The sequence below is a fragment of the Oryx dammah genome, unplaced genomic scaffold (assembly GCF_014754425.2).
Source record: "Oryx dammah isolate SB20612 unplaced genomic scaffold, SCBI_Odam_1.1 HiC_scaffold_19, whole genome shotgun sequence".
NCBI lineage: Eukaryota > Metazoa > Chordata > Mammalia > Artiodactyla > Bovidae > Oryx > Oryx dammah.
In genome coordinates, this window is record NW_024070203.1 from 77,336,073 (window position 1) to 77,351,670 (window position 15,598).

A 15,598-nucleotide genomic window follows, 5' to 3' on the forward strand; every position below is an offset into this window, starting at 1 on the left:
TTTTATAGTCTAATAGATTTGGACAAGTCAGATACACCTACAGTTACAGTATTGTGTAGTAAGTATATGATCAGCGTAGGTAAGCACAAAAGCTGATATAGCAACACAAAAATATGGCACCTATTTCAGACTTGGGGTATCTAAACTGAGAATGGATGTCTAAGTGTAGTTCTGTTGTAAAAAGAAGTTTTAATATTAAGCATGCCTTTACATACATATATTAAATATTGTGTGTATATATGTGTGTGTATGTGTATATGTGTGTGTGTGTGTGTGTATACGCTGCAGTCCATGGGGTCACAAAGAATCAGACATGACTGGGCAACTGAGCAACAACAACAACATTAAATATTATAGTCTTATCATCCTTTAAGAACTTAATTTAAAGGCAGTATCCTCTATGAGGCTTTCTTCATTTGATAAGAGGTAGAGTAAAAGGCCCGGCTTTTTTTATTCCTGTTATTTGCCAACACAGCATTTAACAGATTGCCTTGTAATTTATTTTTCACATGTCAGGCAATTTCTCTTAGACCTCAAACTTCTTAAAAAAACAAAAATGGAGCAAAATTGTTTCTTATTCTTTGTATCTCCAATGCCTAGTCTACTCCTTGACATATTATGAATTTACAATAAATGCATGTTGAATGAATTAGTAATAATATTAATCACCTCATTTATTAAATAAATTTGTATGAAGTCCCTACTATATTCCAGGTGTTCTAAGCATTGGGAGTTCATCTGTGAAAAAGAAGGCTTCTTTGCCTTCCTCAAACTTAGATTCTAATGGTAGAAAAGCCAGGTACAGGCAATGAAAAATATAGAAGGATAAAAGATTGATGGGGACTTCGATTTTGGATTGGTGGTCAGAAAATGCCGCACTAAAGAGGTAACATCTAGCATCTAAATGGAGACCTGAGTTAAGAAGAAAATAAAACTGCCTTAGAGAAGAGCATTCCAGGTTAAGAGATCAGCCAGTTTAAAAGGCTGAAGAGGAACATGCTTTGAATGCTCAAGAAACAGCATAGGAGGCCAGGCTGGCTGGAACTTGGTGAGTGAGAAGGAATGTGATAGGAGATGGGATTGGCAGATGTTACTGGGCCAGATCACATTTGGCCATGATAAAGATTTTGGGCTTTTTGGTAACTGTGACGGGAGGCCAAATGTGGGGTTGGTGAGTCAGAGAGTAACATGATGTGATTTGTGTTTTGAAAGGATCAATCTGCCTGTTACGTGGGAGACTAATGGGAACAAAGAGGGCAAAAAGTGAAAACTGCTAGGAGGTTGTTGTAATAATCCGAGAGACGACAGTGGCTTTGACTAGGATGGAACAAGTGATTTGTATGGGACCCTTTCAGCATAAGATCTGGTGACGTAAGCTATGAAAAGTGTAAACTTGCACCTCTACCTTAAACATTCAAGTAGATCAAAATTTTATAATGTAAATAAGGTACACGTACTTGGGGGAATAATGGATTAAGAAATGAAGGAACTAGTTTCTTAGTCCCAGTTCTGCTTTTAAATAGGTGTGTGACCTTGCGGAAGTCCCTTACTTTCTATAGGCCTTGTTTTTTTTAATGTATAAAATAAGGGGTTGAATTATTAAACTTCATGATTTTACAGTCCTGTGAAAAAGTAAATATACAATGAATACTTACACTTCGTGGGGTACTGAATGGAGTACTTTAGTAGATTCAGAGATAGTTATTATAATACTTTCTTGTCCATAGGTATTATATTTATAGAAGATCTTATGGAACAGTTACAGTATGAGATCATAAATTTAAATGCAGAAGTGCAACCTGTAAGGCAGGTTATAAATTCTCAAAGTTTGAAAAAGGGAATAATTAATAAAGACTGAATTAGCTGTGAAGGTACTAGGATTTAATGAAAATGAATTGGTGAGGAAAGACCATCCTGGGTAGTGAAGAAGACATGAACAAAGATGAAGCCTTAATGAGCATAGCATGATATGGTTTATGGCTGCTAGAGACTCACTGAGACCAGCTGACTCTATTGCGTGATACATGAACAATGGGAAAATAGGTTGACTATATAAAACAAGATAAGAAGGACATTAAAATCTAGGCAGCTTTGTTTAGCTTTCAGTGCAGGTAAGAACTGGGAGCCATTATAGATTCTTTAGCAGAAGAATATGATACAAGTAGTTTTCAAGAAAGATTGGTGTAGTATGTGTACTTTAAAGAAGGTGAAACTACCTTATTCCTAGTAGCATGGAAGCATTTGGCATACCTTTTCTCATTTAATTATCATAACACCAATGAAAGAAACCCAACTTCAGAGAGTTTAAATAGCTTTACTAAAAGGTCTTAAGAGGGCTTCCTTGGTGGTTCAGTGGGTAAAGAATCCACTTGTGATACGGGAGACCCACGTTCGATCCCTGAGTCAGGAAGATCTTCCAGAGAAGGAAATGGCAGTTCACCCCAGTATTCTTGCTTGGGAAATCCCATGGACAGAGGAGGCTTGTTGGCTACAGTCCATGGGGTCACAAGAGTCGGACACATCTTAGTGACCAAATCACCAAGCAGAGGTCTTAAGTCTAGTAAGTGATTTGAACTAGGATTTGAACTAACATCTCTCTGATTCTAGAAGGTCGGGGTGCTCTTCCTTCAGTTACCCAGGCATGAGTTGAGGAATATACTCAGGAGCAGTGGGAATGGGAAAGAAGAGACAGAACTGAGAAAATTTTTTTGAAGAAGAGCTTGTTGACTGTTGGTATATAGGGAATGAAAAAGAATAAACCCACAAAGACATTGAAATTTTACTCTCAGATAGCTAAGGAAGACACCTGTGCTTTGCAGTGGTTGTTTTGGGGGCTGGAGGCAGACTAGAAGGGCCACGGCGATGGATGAAATGATCTCATTTGAGATTGTTGAGTTTCAAACATCATTAAGCTTGTAAGTAGTAAATAAAATCAGGAAGATTTTCAGAATTTGGGAGTCCTCAACACGTAAGATAGTTGAAGGCATAAGAATGAAGAAGTCTTCTAAAGGAAGAGAAGCTCATGAAAGACAAGCAAAGGACTTGAGAGATAATGCTGAGTTTATACTGTAGGTTTAGGAAGAGGAGGGCTGTCAAACCGCCGAGAACAACGTGGATGTTCCTGTTCTCCAATATTTGCATTTTAGCTTTCTGTCAGAACTTAGGTTTTGTTTGTTTGTTTCTACTTAAAGTGAAGTAGATATAAATGAATCTCAGTGCATGATCAAGTTTTTCCAAATAGCACATTGTTTGGTTTCTCAAACAGAATTTGTTAGTTTAGTTTTGTGGTCCTATTCCAGTTTATCTTTTGGTGAACATTCTGAAGAACATTTTTGGGGTCATACTTATGTCACTGACTTGATTCTTCTGTGAATTTCATTTAAAAGCCAATGGCTGGGATATGACAACAAAAATATAAGCAACAAAAGAAAAAGATAAATTGGACTTCATCAAAATGAAAGCTTTTTTGTGTCACAGAAACTATCAAAAGAGTAAAAAGACAGCCTGTAGAATGAAGAAAAATAATTGCAAATCATACATCTGATAAGGGATTAACATCTAGAACCTAAAAAGAACTTATTTGGCTCGACAACAAAAACAGCCTATAACACTAAATGAGCAAAGGACTTGAGTAGAGATTTCTTCAAAGAAGATATACAGATGGCCAATAAGCACATGAAAAGATGCTAAACATCACTAGTTTTTAGGAAAATGTAAATCAAACCACATATCCATTAGGATGTCTGTTAGCAAAAGGCGGGCGGTGGGGGTGGGGGACAAGTGTTGATAAGAATGTGGAGAAGTTGCAACCCTGTACACTCTTGGAGTATAAAATGGTGCAGCCAATGCGGAAAGCATATAATTTGCACTTCCAAGTGCTCTCAAAAGAATTGAGAGCAGGGACTCAAATACAGATCCCCCTTAATGTTTGATGAGGTTACATCTTAAGTAACTCACTAGTTGAAACTATGATAAAGTCGAAAATGCATTTAATATACCTAACCTACCAAAAAGCCTAGCTTAGTCTAGCCTACCTTAGTCTAGCCTACCTTAAATGTGCTCAGAGCACTTAGATTAGCCTGCAGTTTGGCAAAATCATCTAACACAAAGCCTATTTTATAATAAAGTATGGAATCCCACGCAATTTGTTGAATGCTGTGTTGAACCATAGCATTCTGTGAAACACAGAATGGTTTTATAGGTACAGAGTGGTTGTAAATGTATGGGTTCTTTACATCCTTGATCACGTGGCTGACTGCTGCTGTCACAGAGCTTCATGAGAGTAGCTCCTACCAAATGTTGCTAAGGCTGGGAAAAGTTCAAAATTCAAAGTACTGTTTCTACTGAATGTGTTTCTCTTTTGTACTGTTGTAGCATTGAAAAATTCTAAGTTGAACCATTAGAAGTCAAGGACCATGTATCTATAGATACTTATATACCAGTGTTCAGAGCGTTATTCATAATAACCAAAAGGTGTAAACACCTTAATGTCCATTAACAAGTGAATGGATAAACAGAAGGTGGTGGTGGTGGTGGTGATGGTGATTGGGTGTGCGTATTTGCACACACACGGTGAAATACCATTCAGTCTTAAAAAGGAATGAAATTCTGATATCTGGGACAATTTGGATGAACTTTGAAAACATTTTGCTAAATGAAATAAGCCAGACACAGAAGACAAGATTCTACCTATATGAGGTGCCTAGAATAGGTGAATTCATTGTGACAGAAAATAGAACAGAGATTCTGTACTTTCTACCAGAAAGTAGAATAGGATTGGGAGAAAGGAGGAATGAGGAGTTAGTTTTTAATGGGTACAGAATTTCTGTTCGAGATAATGAAACATTTTTGGAATAGGGTGTTGATGATTGGATGACACTGTAAATGTTCCTAATGCCATAGAATTGTGCCCTGAAAAATGATTAAGATGGTAGATTTTATGTTATGTGTATTTATAATAATTTTTTTAAAGCTAATGGCTTTTGTACAAAGTTATAAACATTATTAAGGCTGTTATAATAGTGCCAACACATTCTGTCTTTAATGTGCTCTCTTTTATTTATTTTGTTATATATTCTTTGTTGATTATCTACCTTACCTACCTTCAGTTCAGTTCAGTTCAGTCGCTCAGTCATGTCCGACTCTTTGCGACCCCATGAATTGCAGCACACCAGGCCTCCCTGTCCGTCACCAACTCCCGGAGTTCACTCAAACTCAAGTCCATCGAGTCCGTGATGCCATCCTGACATCTCATCCTCTGTCATCCCCTTCTCCTCCTGCTCCTAATCCCTCCCAGCATCAGAGTCTTTTCCAAGGAGTCAACTCTTTGAATGAGGTGTCCAAAGTACTGGAGTTTCAGCTTTAGCATCATTCCTTCCAAAGAACACCCAGGGCTGATCTCCTTTAGAATGGACTGTTTGGATCTCCTTGCAGTCCAAGGGACTCTCAAGAGTCTTCTCCAACACCACAGTTCAAAAGCATCAATTCTTAGGAGCTCAGCTTTCTTCACAGTCCAACTCTCACATCCATACATGACCACTGGAAAAACCATAGCCTTGACTATATGGACCTTTGTTGGCAAAGTAATGTCTCTGCTTTTCAATATCCTGTCTAGGTTGGTCATAACTTTCCTTCCAAGGAGTAAGTGTTTTTTTAATTTCATGGCTGCAGTCACCATCTGCAGTGATTCTTTAAGAACAACTGGCCACCTTCAGTTTCATCAAACAATTTCTATTGCTTGAGTTTTAATTACCTAAAGCTTTACTTTGAATTCTTTAGGTTATTTTGGATAGTTGGTGCTTAGGATAACACTGTATGTATATCCTTACATGAAAATTAGTAGTAATAGAATTTTTTATTATTAAAAATATGATAATGCTCATTTCTAAGCTATCCATCTGTGTTAGAAAAGCCTGCCTTTATTGCTGTGTTCTGCCTGCAGGATGAGGATGAGCTGGACTCCCACACCATGGTGAAGACGAGCTCGGAAAGCGTGGGAACCATGCGGGCCACAAGCACGATGAGTGAAGGGGCCCAGACCATGATCGAGCACAGCAGCACTATGTTAGAGTCTGACTTGGGGACCATGGTCATAAACAGCGAGGATGAGGAAGAAGAAGATGGAACTATGAAAAGTATGTGGCTTTTTCCCCCACTGAATATTAATCTTCTGTTTTGAGAGTATGCTTCTACAGAAACCAGGATAGTTCTGTGTTACTTGTTACAGCCAGTTATGGAAAATTTTGTTTCTTGACTTTATTTAATAGTCTAGAAAGAAATGAACCTACAGAACAGAGAGAGACTCACAGACTTAGCAGATGAGCTTACGGTTGCCAGAGGGGAAGGGATAGCTAGGGAGTTTGGGAAGGTCACGTACACACTGCTACACTCAAAATGGATAACCAGCAAGGACCTGCTGTATAGCACAGGGAACTCTGCTCAGAGTTAAGTGGCAGCCTGCCTGAGAGGGGCGTTTGGAGGAGAACAGATACATGTAAATGTATGGCCAAGTCCCTTCGCTATTCACCTGAAACTACCACAACATTATTAACTTGCTATACCCTCAATACAAAATGAAACGCTTAAAGTTTGGGGGGGAAAAAACAGTGAAAGAAGTATGGCACAAGTAAGTTTTCAGAATTTCTTTTAGTACAGCAGAAAGCTGCTCCTCTTTAACTGAGGGTTTATGGAACTTTTTCTATTGAAGGATACTAATCCAAAATTTAATTTGTAAAGTATTTTTGAGGTAGAACGATGGAGATAAAAAAAATTCCTCACATTTGCTTTTCCGATTAAAAAAGTAAACCTAAAATTCCGTCCCAAATAATACAATATAATATTATTTCATGTTGTCCAAATTATCAGTGAAGCTGCAGTAACACAGTGGAACAGCTGAGGGAAGACATAAGGGCTAAGGTGGGAAAAGAAGAAACACTAGAAAGATGAATCAAGGGACAAAGACACTCATGCAGAACATTCAGCTTGCTGCATACTTAACTACTGCTCCTCCCGGGAGAGGCACAGTGCCAGGGGCGCTGCAGGGCTGAAAGGACGGTTAAAGCATTCTTTCTGATCTCCTTTGCTTACAGAGTGATGAAGACAGAGATACTTTCACAGGCTAGCTTTTCTTTTTGTATAAACCTGGCTCTTTAAGGTTGCAATTAACAATGTAGGACATTGTGATTTCTCAGTTACAGACAAAAGCAGATTAATTACCTTTTGATCGACCTTTTTCTTCCCCCACTACCCTAGTCATATGTGGTCAGTGTCAGAGTCTAAGCAGAGGCTGTTTTTCACTACATAGGACTTCTTCCGAAGGGCACAAACGCAGCAGTATATGACTTCTTGCACTGTAGAGCCTATAAAGTTATAGTCAAGTGATTTGCTGATGGTGTAAAATGGATATAGGTAGGAATTTCCTCTCCAACATTTTTGTTTCTTTTTGCCTACTTTCTTTTTGCTGCTCCCCTCCCGTCCCATCCCCCCCAACACACACAGCCCATAAGGAGGCTGCTTGATAAGCTCATAGCTTCGAGTCATTTGGCTCACTGCCGTTGCTTTCTTCACATTCCTTAGTAAACATACCCGTTATGGTTGTATACTTTGAAAGGGAGGGCTGTGAAGCACAGGATGAAAACGCATTGCCAGATATTGATAGTTAATCCTGGGTAGGAAGGGGTGTGATTTTTTTTTTTTTTTTTAAATCTTCCATGCGGATGGGTTTCCTGAGCCTTTGCCCTGGAAAGCAGTCTAACACTTGCATTCCTAGCTGAGCATATTACTAGAATAGGGCTTCTGCATGCTTAACAAGCTAACACTACACTGAATGGTCTCGTGGCCTCCAAAACCAGCTTATGTTAGGGTACAGGTCATATGCCCTGTAGATTGAAAAGACAGACAAGGTCATTTACAGCACGCTTCCCATCAGCAGATACCATCAGTTTTCCACAGCTGATAAAATTCTTCTAAGTCAGGTTTTCTGATTCTTAACAGACCAGTAAGATCATCGAGTGCTTCGTTCTAGCTTCAGAGAGCTACTGAGCTCCTTATGACGCTACGTAAACAACTTTTCCCATGCAGTCCATATAGCTGAACGTCATCATTTAGACAGTAGTTAAAAAATGAGTATATATGGAATTGAATTCACGTTAGATTATTCTGTTTCAAGGAAGAGATATGTTATAATGATTTATCAGAGCTCATGCTTTAAAATAACAGATTTCCATATGTTTTGTGTAATGACTTTTAGCTTTTGACAACCACAGTAAACATTCAGATTATGTCATAATTTTATATCCTAAGGATGATTTTTTTTGGTCACAGAAGTTTTATTGAAAGCTCATTTGTAAATGGAGCAGATAGCGGTTTATGTAGTTGCTTTATATGCTTGAGCAAGTTTTAAATCTCATGAGCCAAGTTTCCTTGTATTTTAAGTTTCCACAATTTAGACATCATTCCATAATATGAGATTTCCATGTACCCAAAAATTGAACCAAATGATGTTAGTGTAACCCCTGGTTTTGTCATACTGTAATATAGCAATAGTATAGGATGTAAAGAAGTTACTGAGGCAGAACTTACTTTCCGTGAAACTACATAATTAGTTTTAGTTTTAGTTTTGTCTTTCCTCATGATGTTAATCTTTTTATAAAATGTCTTAGATTAGTTGGTATGAACTCTTAGGTTATGTTAAAAGTTAAAGAAAGCCCCACATGGTAATATGTCTTTAGCGTTTTTGTTCCCTAAAAAGATTATATATCTATATATTCCCTAAAATATGAAAGCATTGTATAGTTTTCAGTTTTCTAAAATATCTACAGTGTTATATGCTGAAAATTCTAGTTTCTAACACCTTTACCAGTGGAGCTTCAAAAGAGTTGCCCAATTTAATATTCTTAACAGTTTAAATTATGTCTGCATACTTTTTTATACCTATATCCATGAAGCTAGAAATTATAGGCCTGTTTTCCTTACTTCTTAAAAGTGTGATGACTTAACTATAGGAAGCAAAGTTGTTAAAAGATCTTTTGAGGGAAATGGAGAAAATGACAGAAAATATTTAAAATTTATATATTTTTTAAACGGGCATAGACCTAGAGAGCGCATCCAGAGAACTCGCGCGCTTGCTTCCAGCAGTGCAGGTGTTACTCTTACCGTCCCCGCCGCCCCCACCCCCCCACCCCCACTCTACCTCTTCCCATTTCTGCTTCCCTGGGCTCTCCTTACTCACTGGATGTCACGGCTTCAGCTCGGTAACCCAAGTCTTTCAGAATCTGGCATCAGCCAATATTTGCCAGTAGATTTCTACTGCCTTACATATTATCTTTTATCCAGACTAGTCTATGCCAGTTGGAATTACAAGGTTGACAGTAAGTGTAAGCAGGTTGGTTGTCATTAAGAAAATCAACATTTAGGATTTTTTTTTATCCAGAGAAAATAGATTAGGATCAGGTCAGGAATCCATTGTCATTAAATTGATAAACTAGTAGAGGTTATTTCTTTGTGGGTAACTCCAGAAGAGCAAAACTCTTGCAGCAAAGAAAGAGTGGGGGCCTTTTAGCTTGTTCAGATCTGCCATGTTCCTACAGTAGAACTTTCTGGCCTCTCAGAGCTGGGGCTGGATTGGCATATAAGAAATCAAATGGCAAGGTGATTTAACGATCAGGGAATACTCAGCTGATTTGATACCTCCTGACTAGGAGTATGATCAGTAATGTGTTGAGATAAATTGCAGGTGAGAGAATTGTATTCCACTGTTTGTGAAGTTTGATGTCTTTTTTTAAGAAAATGAGGGAAGTGCCATGTAAGCAAGATGAAGTTAATTTTTATTTTATTTTATTCATTTTTTATTTTCAGAAAAGAGAGTAGAAGGTAAATTTCTCAGGCTATAGCTGGCAACCCACTCCAGTACTCTTGCCTGGAAAATTCCATAGACGGAGGAGCCTGACGGGCTACATACAGTCCATGAAGTCGCAAAGAGTCAGATACGACTGAGCGACTTCACTTTCACAGCTATCATTAATTGCAGGTCTAGTGTGGGCTGAACATTGTGCTTGGAACTTTACGTACGTTATCTCATTAACTTCTCACAAGGACTTTGTAAATAACGTTGTCACTATCATTTGCCACTAAGGAAACTGAGACTTGGGAACATGAAGTGACTTGTCCAAGATTTCATAGCAGATGAGTGGTAGACCCAATATACAGACCCAGGTTTGACCCCCAAATCACAGTATTGCTGTGGGCCAGTGAACCTGACATCCCCGTGGGCAGGCTGTCTAGAATATTCGTGAGTCCTTTAGGAAAGGAGACCTGAATTGTTATAAATCAGCATAGGTTAGTGGGAACAGATCATATCAGAATAATTTGATTTCCCTTTTTGACAACATTGCTAAACCTCTAGATCAGAGAAACTGCTAGATTTCGATATTGTGTTTTATCATTTGAAGAAAGTATTTTACAGTGGTTTTGATGATACCCTTGTAGACACCATGTAGTATGACCAAGCGGATGCTTTTATTATGAGGGCTGAGCAGTTATACACATATAGGCTTGCGTCAGTCAGTGTTTTTTGGAGGACAGAAACTACGCATTTTAAACACAAAAAGATTTAAGTCAGAGTTTTGGATATTAACAAAATCAGCAGAGAGGTTGGAAGAGAGGGCTGTGTAGGCTGGGCCTCCAAGAATGACTCCCACCCCACAAAAGTGACCATTATGGAACTACTACTATTACTACAGTCAGGAAGCTCGTGAATTCAGAGGCTGCCTTTGGCACTGCTGAGTTCACTAATACAGATTGAGATCAAACCCCTGCTGCTATTCAGGGATTAGAAAGCTACCACTGAGACTTCAGCCACATTTTTAGCACCTGTGAGGCTGACGACTGGAGCTGGAATGCTGCTGTAAAAAAAATCCCATGTCTGCATAGCTGTGCTGCTGGAAGGAAATGGCTGCGATAGCAGGCCCCTGTTCTCTGCCTCGTTTCTTGCTTTCCCAGTCGTGAGAGAGTACACTTACCCAGGACCCTAGGTGCAGGGTGTTACAGGAAATGTAGTGTTTAGCTTTCCAGCCTGTACAGTAAGAAGGCTCAGCAGAGGCAATGGCAGTCGTTGCTTAGTTTCAGCTATCTGTTGGGCTTCCCTGGTAGCTTAGACAGTGAAGAATTTGCCTGCAGTGCTGGAGACCTGAGTTTGATTCCTCAGTTGGGAAGATCCCCGGAGGAGGGAATTGCAACCCGATCCAGTATCCTTGTCTGGAGAATCCCCATGGACAGAGGAGCCTGGCGTGCTATAGCTCATGGGGTCGCAAAGAGTTGGACATGACTGAGAAAACTAAGAATTTTTCTTTCACTGTGTTTAATAATAAAATGCTGTCAAGGAGAAAATTTCCCATTGTGTGGTATAGGGTCTAGGCCTGAGCCCTCAGCTCAACTTTTTTCTTTTTTTACAGAAATTGGGGTGAAGCTATGGAATGAAAGCCCATTAGAATTGTAAGTGGAGGGAAAGAAAAGTACATTCTAAGGCAGAAATAGGAGCTCAAGAGATCTCCTCAGGCTGGAGCAGAGGCTTGATTTACAAGATAAACCCTGCTCCTGGGTCCACGTGACTCACCTCACAAATGTGCATCTTAGCAGTAGCCCCTTGGAGATGCTGGTTCTGCAGACCAGAAGAGGACCCACACATCTCTAACAAAACTTAACATCCCAAAGCAGTAAACTTTCCAAGTACTTCTGAGGTGCAGCTAGGACTGACAGCTTACTTTTTAGGACAGAAGTAAGCAGCCTCACTGCACCCTCAGTGCCTAGAACTTACCTGTTGTATCTAGGAAGGATGGAGATACAGTCACGCATGTTCACCAGACAGTGAGCTGAATGGTGAAGGACATGGAGACCATATTGTAATAAGAATGGGTAGAGGAATAACCTCTGTCTGAATCCTTTGATTTTATTTTGTTTATTTATATTAAGTTATCATAGCTATTCATCAGTTATTAAATATTGATTAAGTGATTTTAATTGAATATATATTTTTTAGATTTCTTCTTTGTATATGCCTATAATACATGGTGATTTTCAAAATAGATCACAGTTTATTGTTTCATTTTAGACAACACATGTGTAGTTTCACTTAAATAGTAAGAGAAGGCAAGTTAGGTTCTGCTTTAGGTTTTTGGGATTTATCCTAGAAATAGATATTAGATAGATTTAGAAGGCATTCAGGAGAGATACCAAGAAAAGAAGCACCATTAGATGTTCCTACTCTCTAGTTTGTTGGATGCCTCTGGACACAATTGTAAGCTTGAGACCATTCGCTCTGAACGATAACTTCCATGTCCTGTACTGTGCTTAGTAATAATCTTCTCTTTCAGCTCTGATTCAGATCCCTTCCCTTCCTTCTTCCTCCCAAAACCTATTTCAGCAAAGTATCCGATATGCAGGTGTAAAAATCCTTAATGTTTTATGTTCTTGAAATATTTACATCCCCCCCACAACAAATTTACAGTTTTTCCCAAAAACATTTTTGAGCCATAGGAGTAAATAACTAAGGATGGAAATTCAGGTGCCAAAAAAACAGTCAGTCAGATTAGGGAAGTGTGTCAGTGGATCACTTTCCCACCTCTCCAGAGATCTTACCATTCTTCCATGAAAACATTCTATATGCCTCTTTAAGATTACTCTGGCCAGTGACATACCAATAAAGGTGACCATAGGAGACCGCAGGTCCCGCCTTCAGCTGGGTGCAGATACCCTGCACATCACGGGGCAGTTAGAAACTCACTTTCCTCTGCAGAGGTGCTAGGTGTTCAGCCAGGGCGTGGCCACAGTGGTTTGGAGTTACCTGTGGATACTGCATATGGTCTGTCCTGTGTGCTTTTGCTCTGTGGAATGTTTAATGATATGTGATTAGTGTATTTTGACCATAGGATGCCTCTTTTATCAGCACAGAGCACAGGCAAACACGTAAATATTAATCTTTTGCAAATGACAACCAGTCATTCTTATAAAGGCCTCTGTAGAAAGGGCTTCCGTAGACACACAGTGGTTGTTGCAATGCTCACTACTCACACAAGAAATCATTCCTTCCATTTAACTAAAATCCTGGGCTTCGATTTGTCTATTTCCTTTTATTTTGCCCTCATTGGAGATGGAAAACAGCTGGTCACCATTTTCTGTGCAAGACCCCTTCATGTATACTTGGATACTTACTAAATTGTATCCTCAGACTTCTTCTGGCTGTACATTTCATTCCCTGGTGGCTCAGAAGGTAAAGCGTCTGTCTACAATGTGGTAGACCCGGGTTCAGTCCCTGGGTCGGGAAAATCCCCTGGAGAAGGAAATGGCAGTCCACTCCAGGACTATTGCCTGGAAAAATCCCATGGACAGAGGAGCCTGGTAAGCTACAGTCCATGGGGTCGCAAAGAGTCGGACACAACTGAGCGATTTCACTTTCTTTCACTTTTCTTTCAACCTTTGTGCATGTATTATTTACTAAGCTTTTAATCTTTTTCTGAATAGCCTCTGGATCATCTCGATGTTGACTGTATCCTCCTTTGTTTCATAGCAGAGTCTGATGTTAAGAAAAAGCTGATGTTAGTAGCTTCTGGACTAACATCCTGGTTTACACATACAAACACGCACACACGTTTGTATACAGTCACACACACACTGACTCGCCTCAGTCATGTCCGACTCTTTGTGACCCCATGGACTATAGTCCGCCAGGCTCCCCTGTCCATGGGGAGATTCTCCAGGCGAAAATATTGGAGTGGGTTGCCATGCCCTACTCCAGGGGATCTTGCCAACCCAGAGGTCAAACCGGCATCTCTTAACATCTCCTGCACTGCTTAGCGGGTTCTTTTCTATTAGTGCCACCTGGAAAGCCCCTTCTATATATACCCTATTCACTGTACTCTTGGCAACAAATTAAAGGACAGATTTTTCTGGATCATTAATCAGGTGGAACACCCACATCTTAAATATTTTTAGAACAAATTAGATAATATTAAAAAACCATTTGATAATGAAATATGCTAAGTGAAGTGAAGTGTTAGTCACTCAGTCATGTCCAACTCTTTGCAACTCCGTGGACTGTAGCCTGCCAGGCTTCTCTATCCATGGGATTTCCCAGGCAATAGTACTGGAGGGGGTTACCATTTCCTACTCCAGATATTATGCTAAAGTGATGATTATTTCATTTCTACATTTGACTGTCTTTGTCATACTCATGTTAAGAAGTTAAAAATTAAACAGATTATATTTTTGTTAGATTATTCTAAAAATTCCATTGTACATTTAAATTTTCATGACAATTTTTCATCTCTTTAGAAGTCATGTGTAAATTAGAATAGCTAGTGAATAATTATGAGTAGACTGGCATATTTTGTAAAAGGTATGATATACCATACAATTTACTTTCCTTGTGTGTGTTTTAGGGAATGTTTGAAGGAGAGGAAATAATTTTTTTCTTTAAAATTTCACATACACAAAAGAATTTAGTGGTGATTATTTTATTCCTTATTGCTGATGGGATTTTAGTTCCATAGCAACTAGTTGAAGAAATTGGGACCAAAATTGAAGGATGAAGTAATTTTGACCATTAAATTTATTATTAAAATAAAAAATATATTTTTATAAGATAGGGTCAGAATTCAACCATAACTGGAGAAATTGATGTCAATTTTATGTGATTATTTTCTGTGTATTTAAAAAAAGCATTCACCATAGCAACCACAATCACATATGACAGTGGTTACTGTCTTGAGATTTCCTGCTTCACTCTCCTGTTGGAGGGCCTCCTATTTCTTTTTTAAAAAGCAAATTGTAAGTCAGAAGCATCATCCTCTTTGTGAACACGAGCCTCCTTGGAGACTCAACTGCACTCTGTAGACATGTGTTTCATATGGTGTAGTTAAGTATGACTGGCCAATTACAGCTGCTCCATCCCGTTAACTTTTAAAACATGTGTGGGCGTGCTCAGTCATTGGAACTCCATCAGTGGTGGCTTGCCAAGCTCCTCTGTCCCTGGGCTTCTCCAGGCGAGAACACTGGAGTGGGGTGCCATGCCCTTCTCCAATGCAAGAAAGTGAAAAGTGAAAGTGAAGTCGCACGGTAAGTGTCCAACTCTTCGTGACCCCATAGACTACAGCCTACCAGGCTCCTCCATCCATGGGATTTTCCAGACAAGAACACTGGAGTGGGTGCTGTTCCCTCCTCCAGGGATCTTCCCAACCCAGGGACCTGCGTCTCCTGCTTTGGCAGGCAGGTTCTTTACCACTGTGCCACCTAGGAAGCCCACCTTTTAAAATGTACCTAACCTATTTTCCTCCTTATAAATTAAAAATTGTTTTTAAATTTTTCTTTGTATGTAAAAAGTGTATACTCTAGATGTTGATAGTAGGTTTTAAACTAAATGATGGAAAATAGTTAAAAGTATAAGCGCATACATTTGAAAAAATTGTGTAGAGGGATGTCTTGGTTAATGATACCTTGTTTTGACATCATCCAAACAGAAAAATCTAATGAAACAGACTACTATTAAGTCGCTTCAGTCGTGTCCAACTCTGTGTGACCCCATAGACGGCAGCCCACCAGGCTCCCC

The 15,598-nt window shown here is 39.2% G+C and overlaps 1 protein-coding gene across 3 annotated transcripts in view; it reads left to right on the forward strand.

Moving 5' to 3' along the window:
* Positions 1-15,598, forward strand: part of STK3 (serine/threonine kinase 3) — a 309,305-nt gene that overhangs the window by 218,045 nt on the left and 75,662 nt on the right. For all 3 annotated transcript variants that reach the window (XM_040261000.1, XM_040261001.1, XM_040261002.1), the window contains one exon: positions 5,942-6,134. In XM_040261000.1, the coding sequence (XP_040116934.1) occupies positions 5,942-6,134 (193 nt within the window). The remainder of the gene's footprint in view (positions 1-5,941; positions 6,135-15,598) is intronic.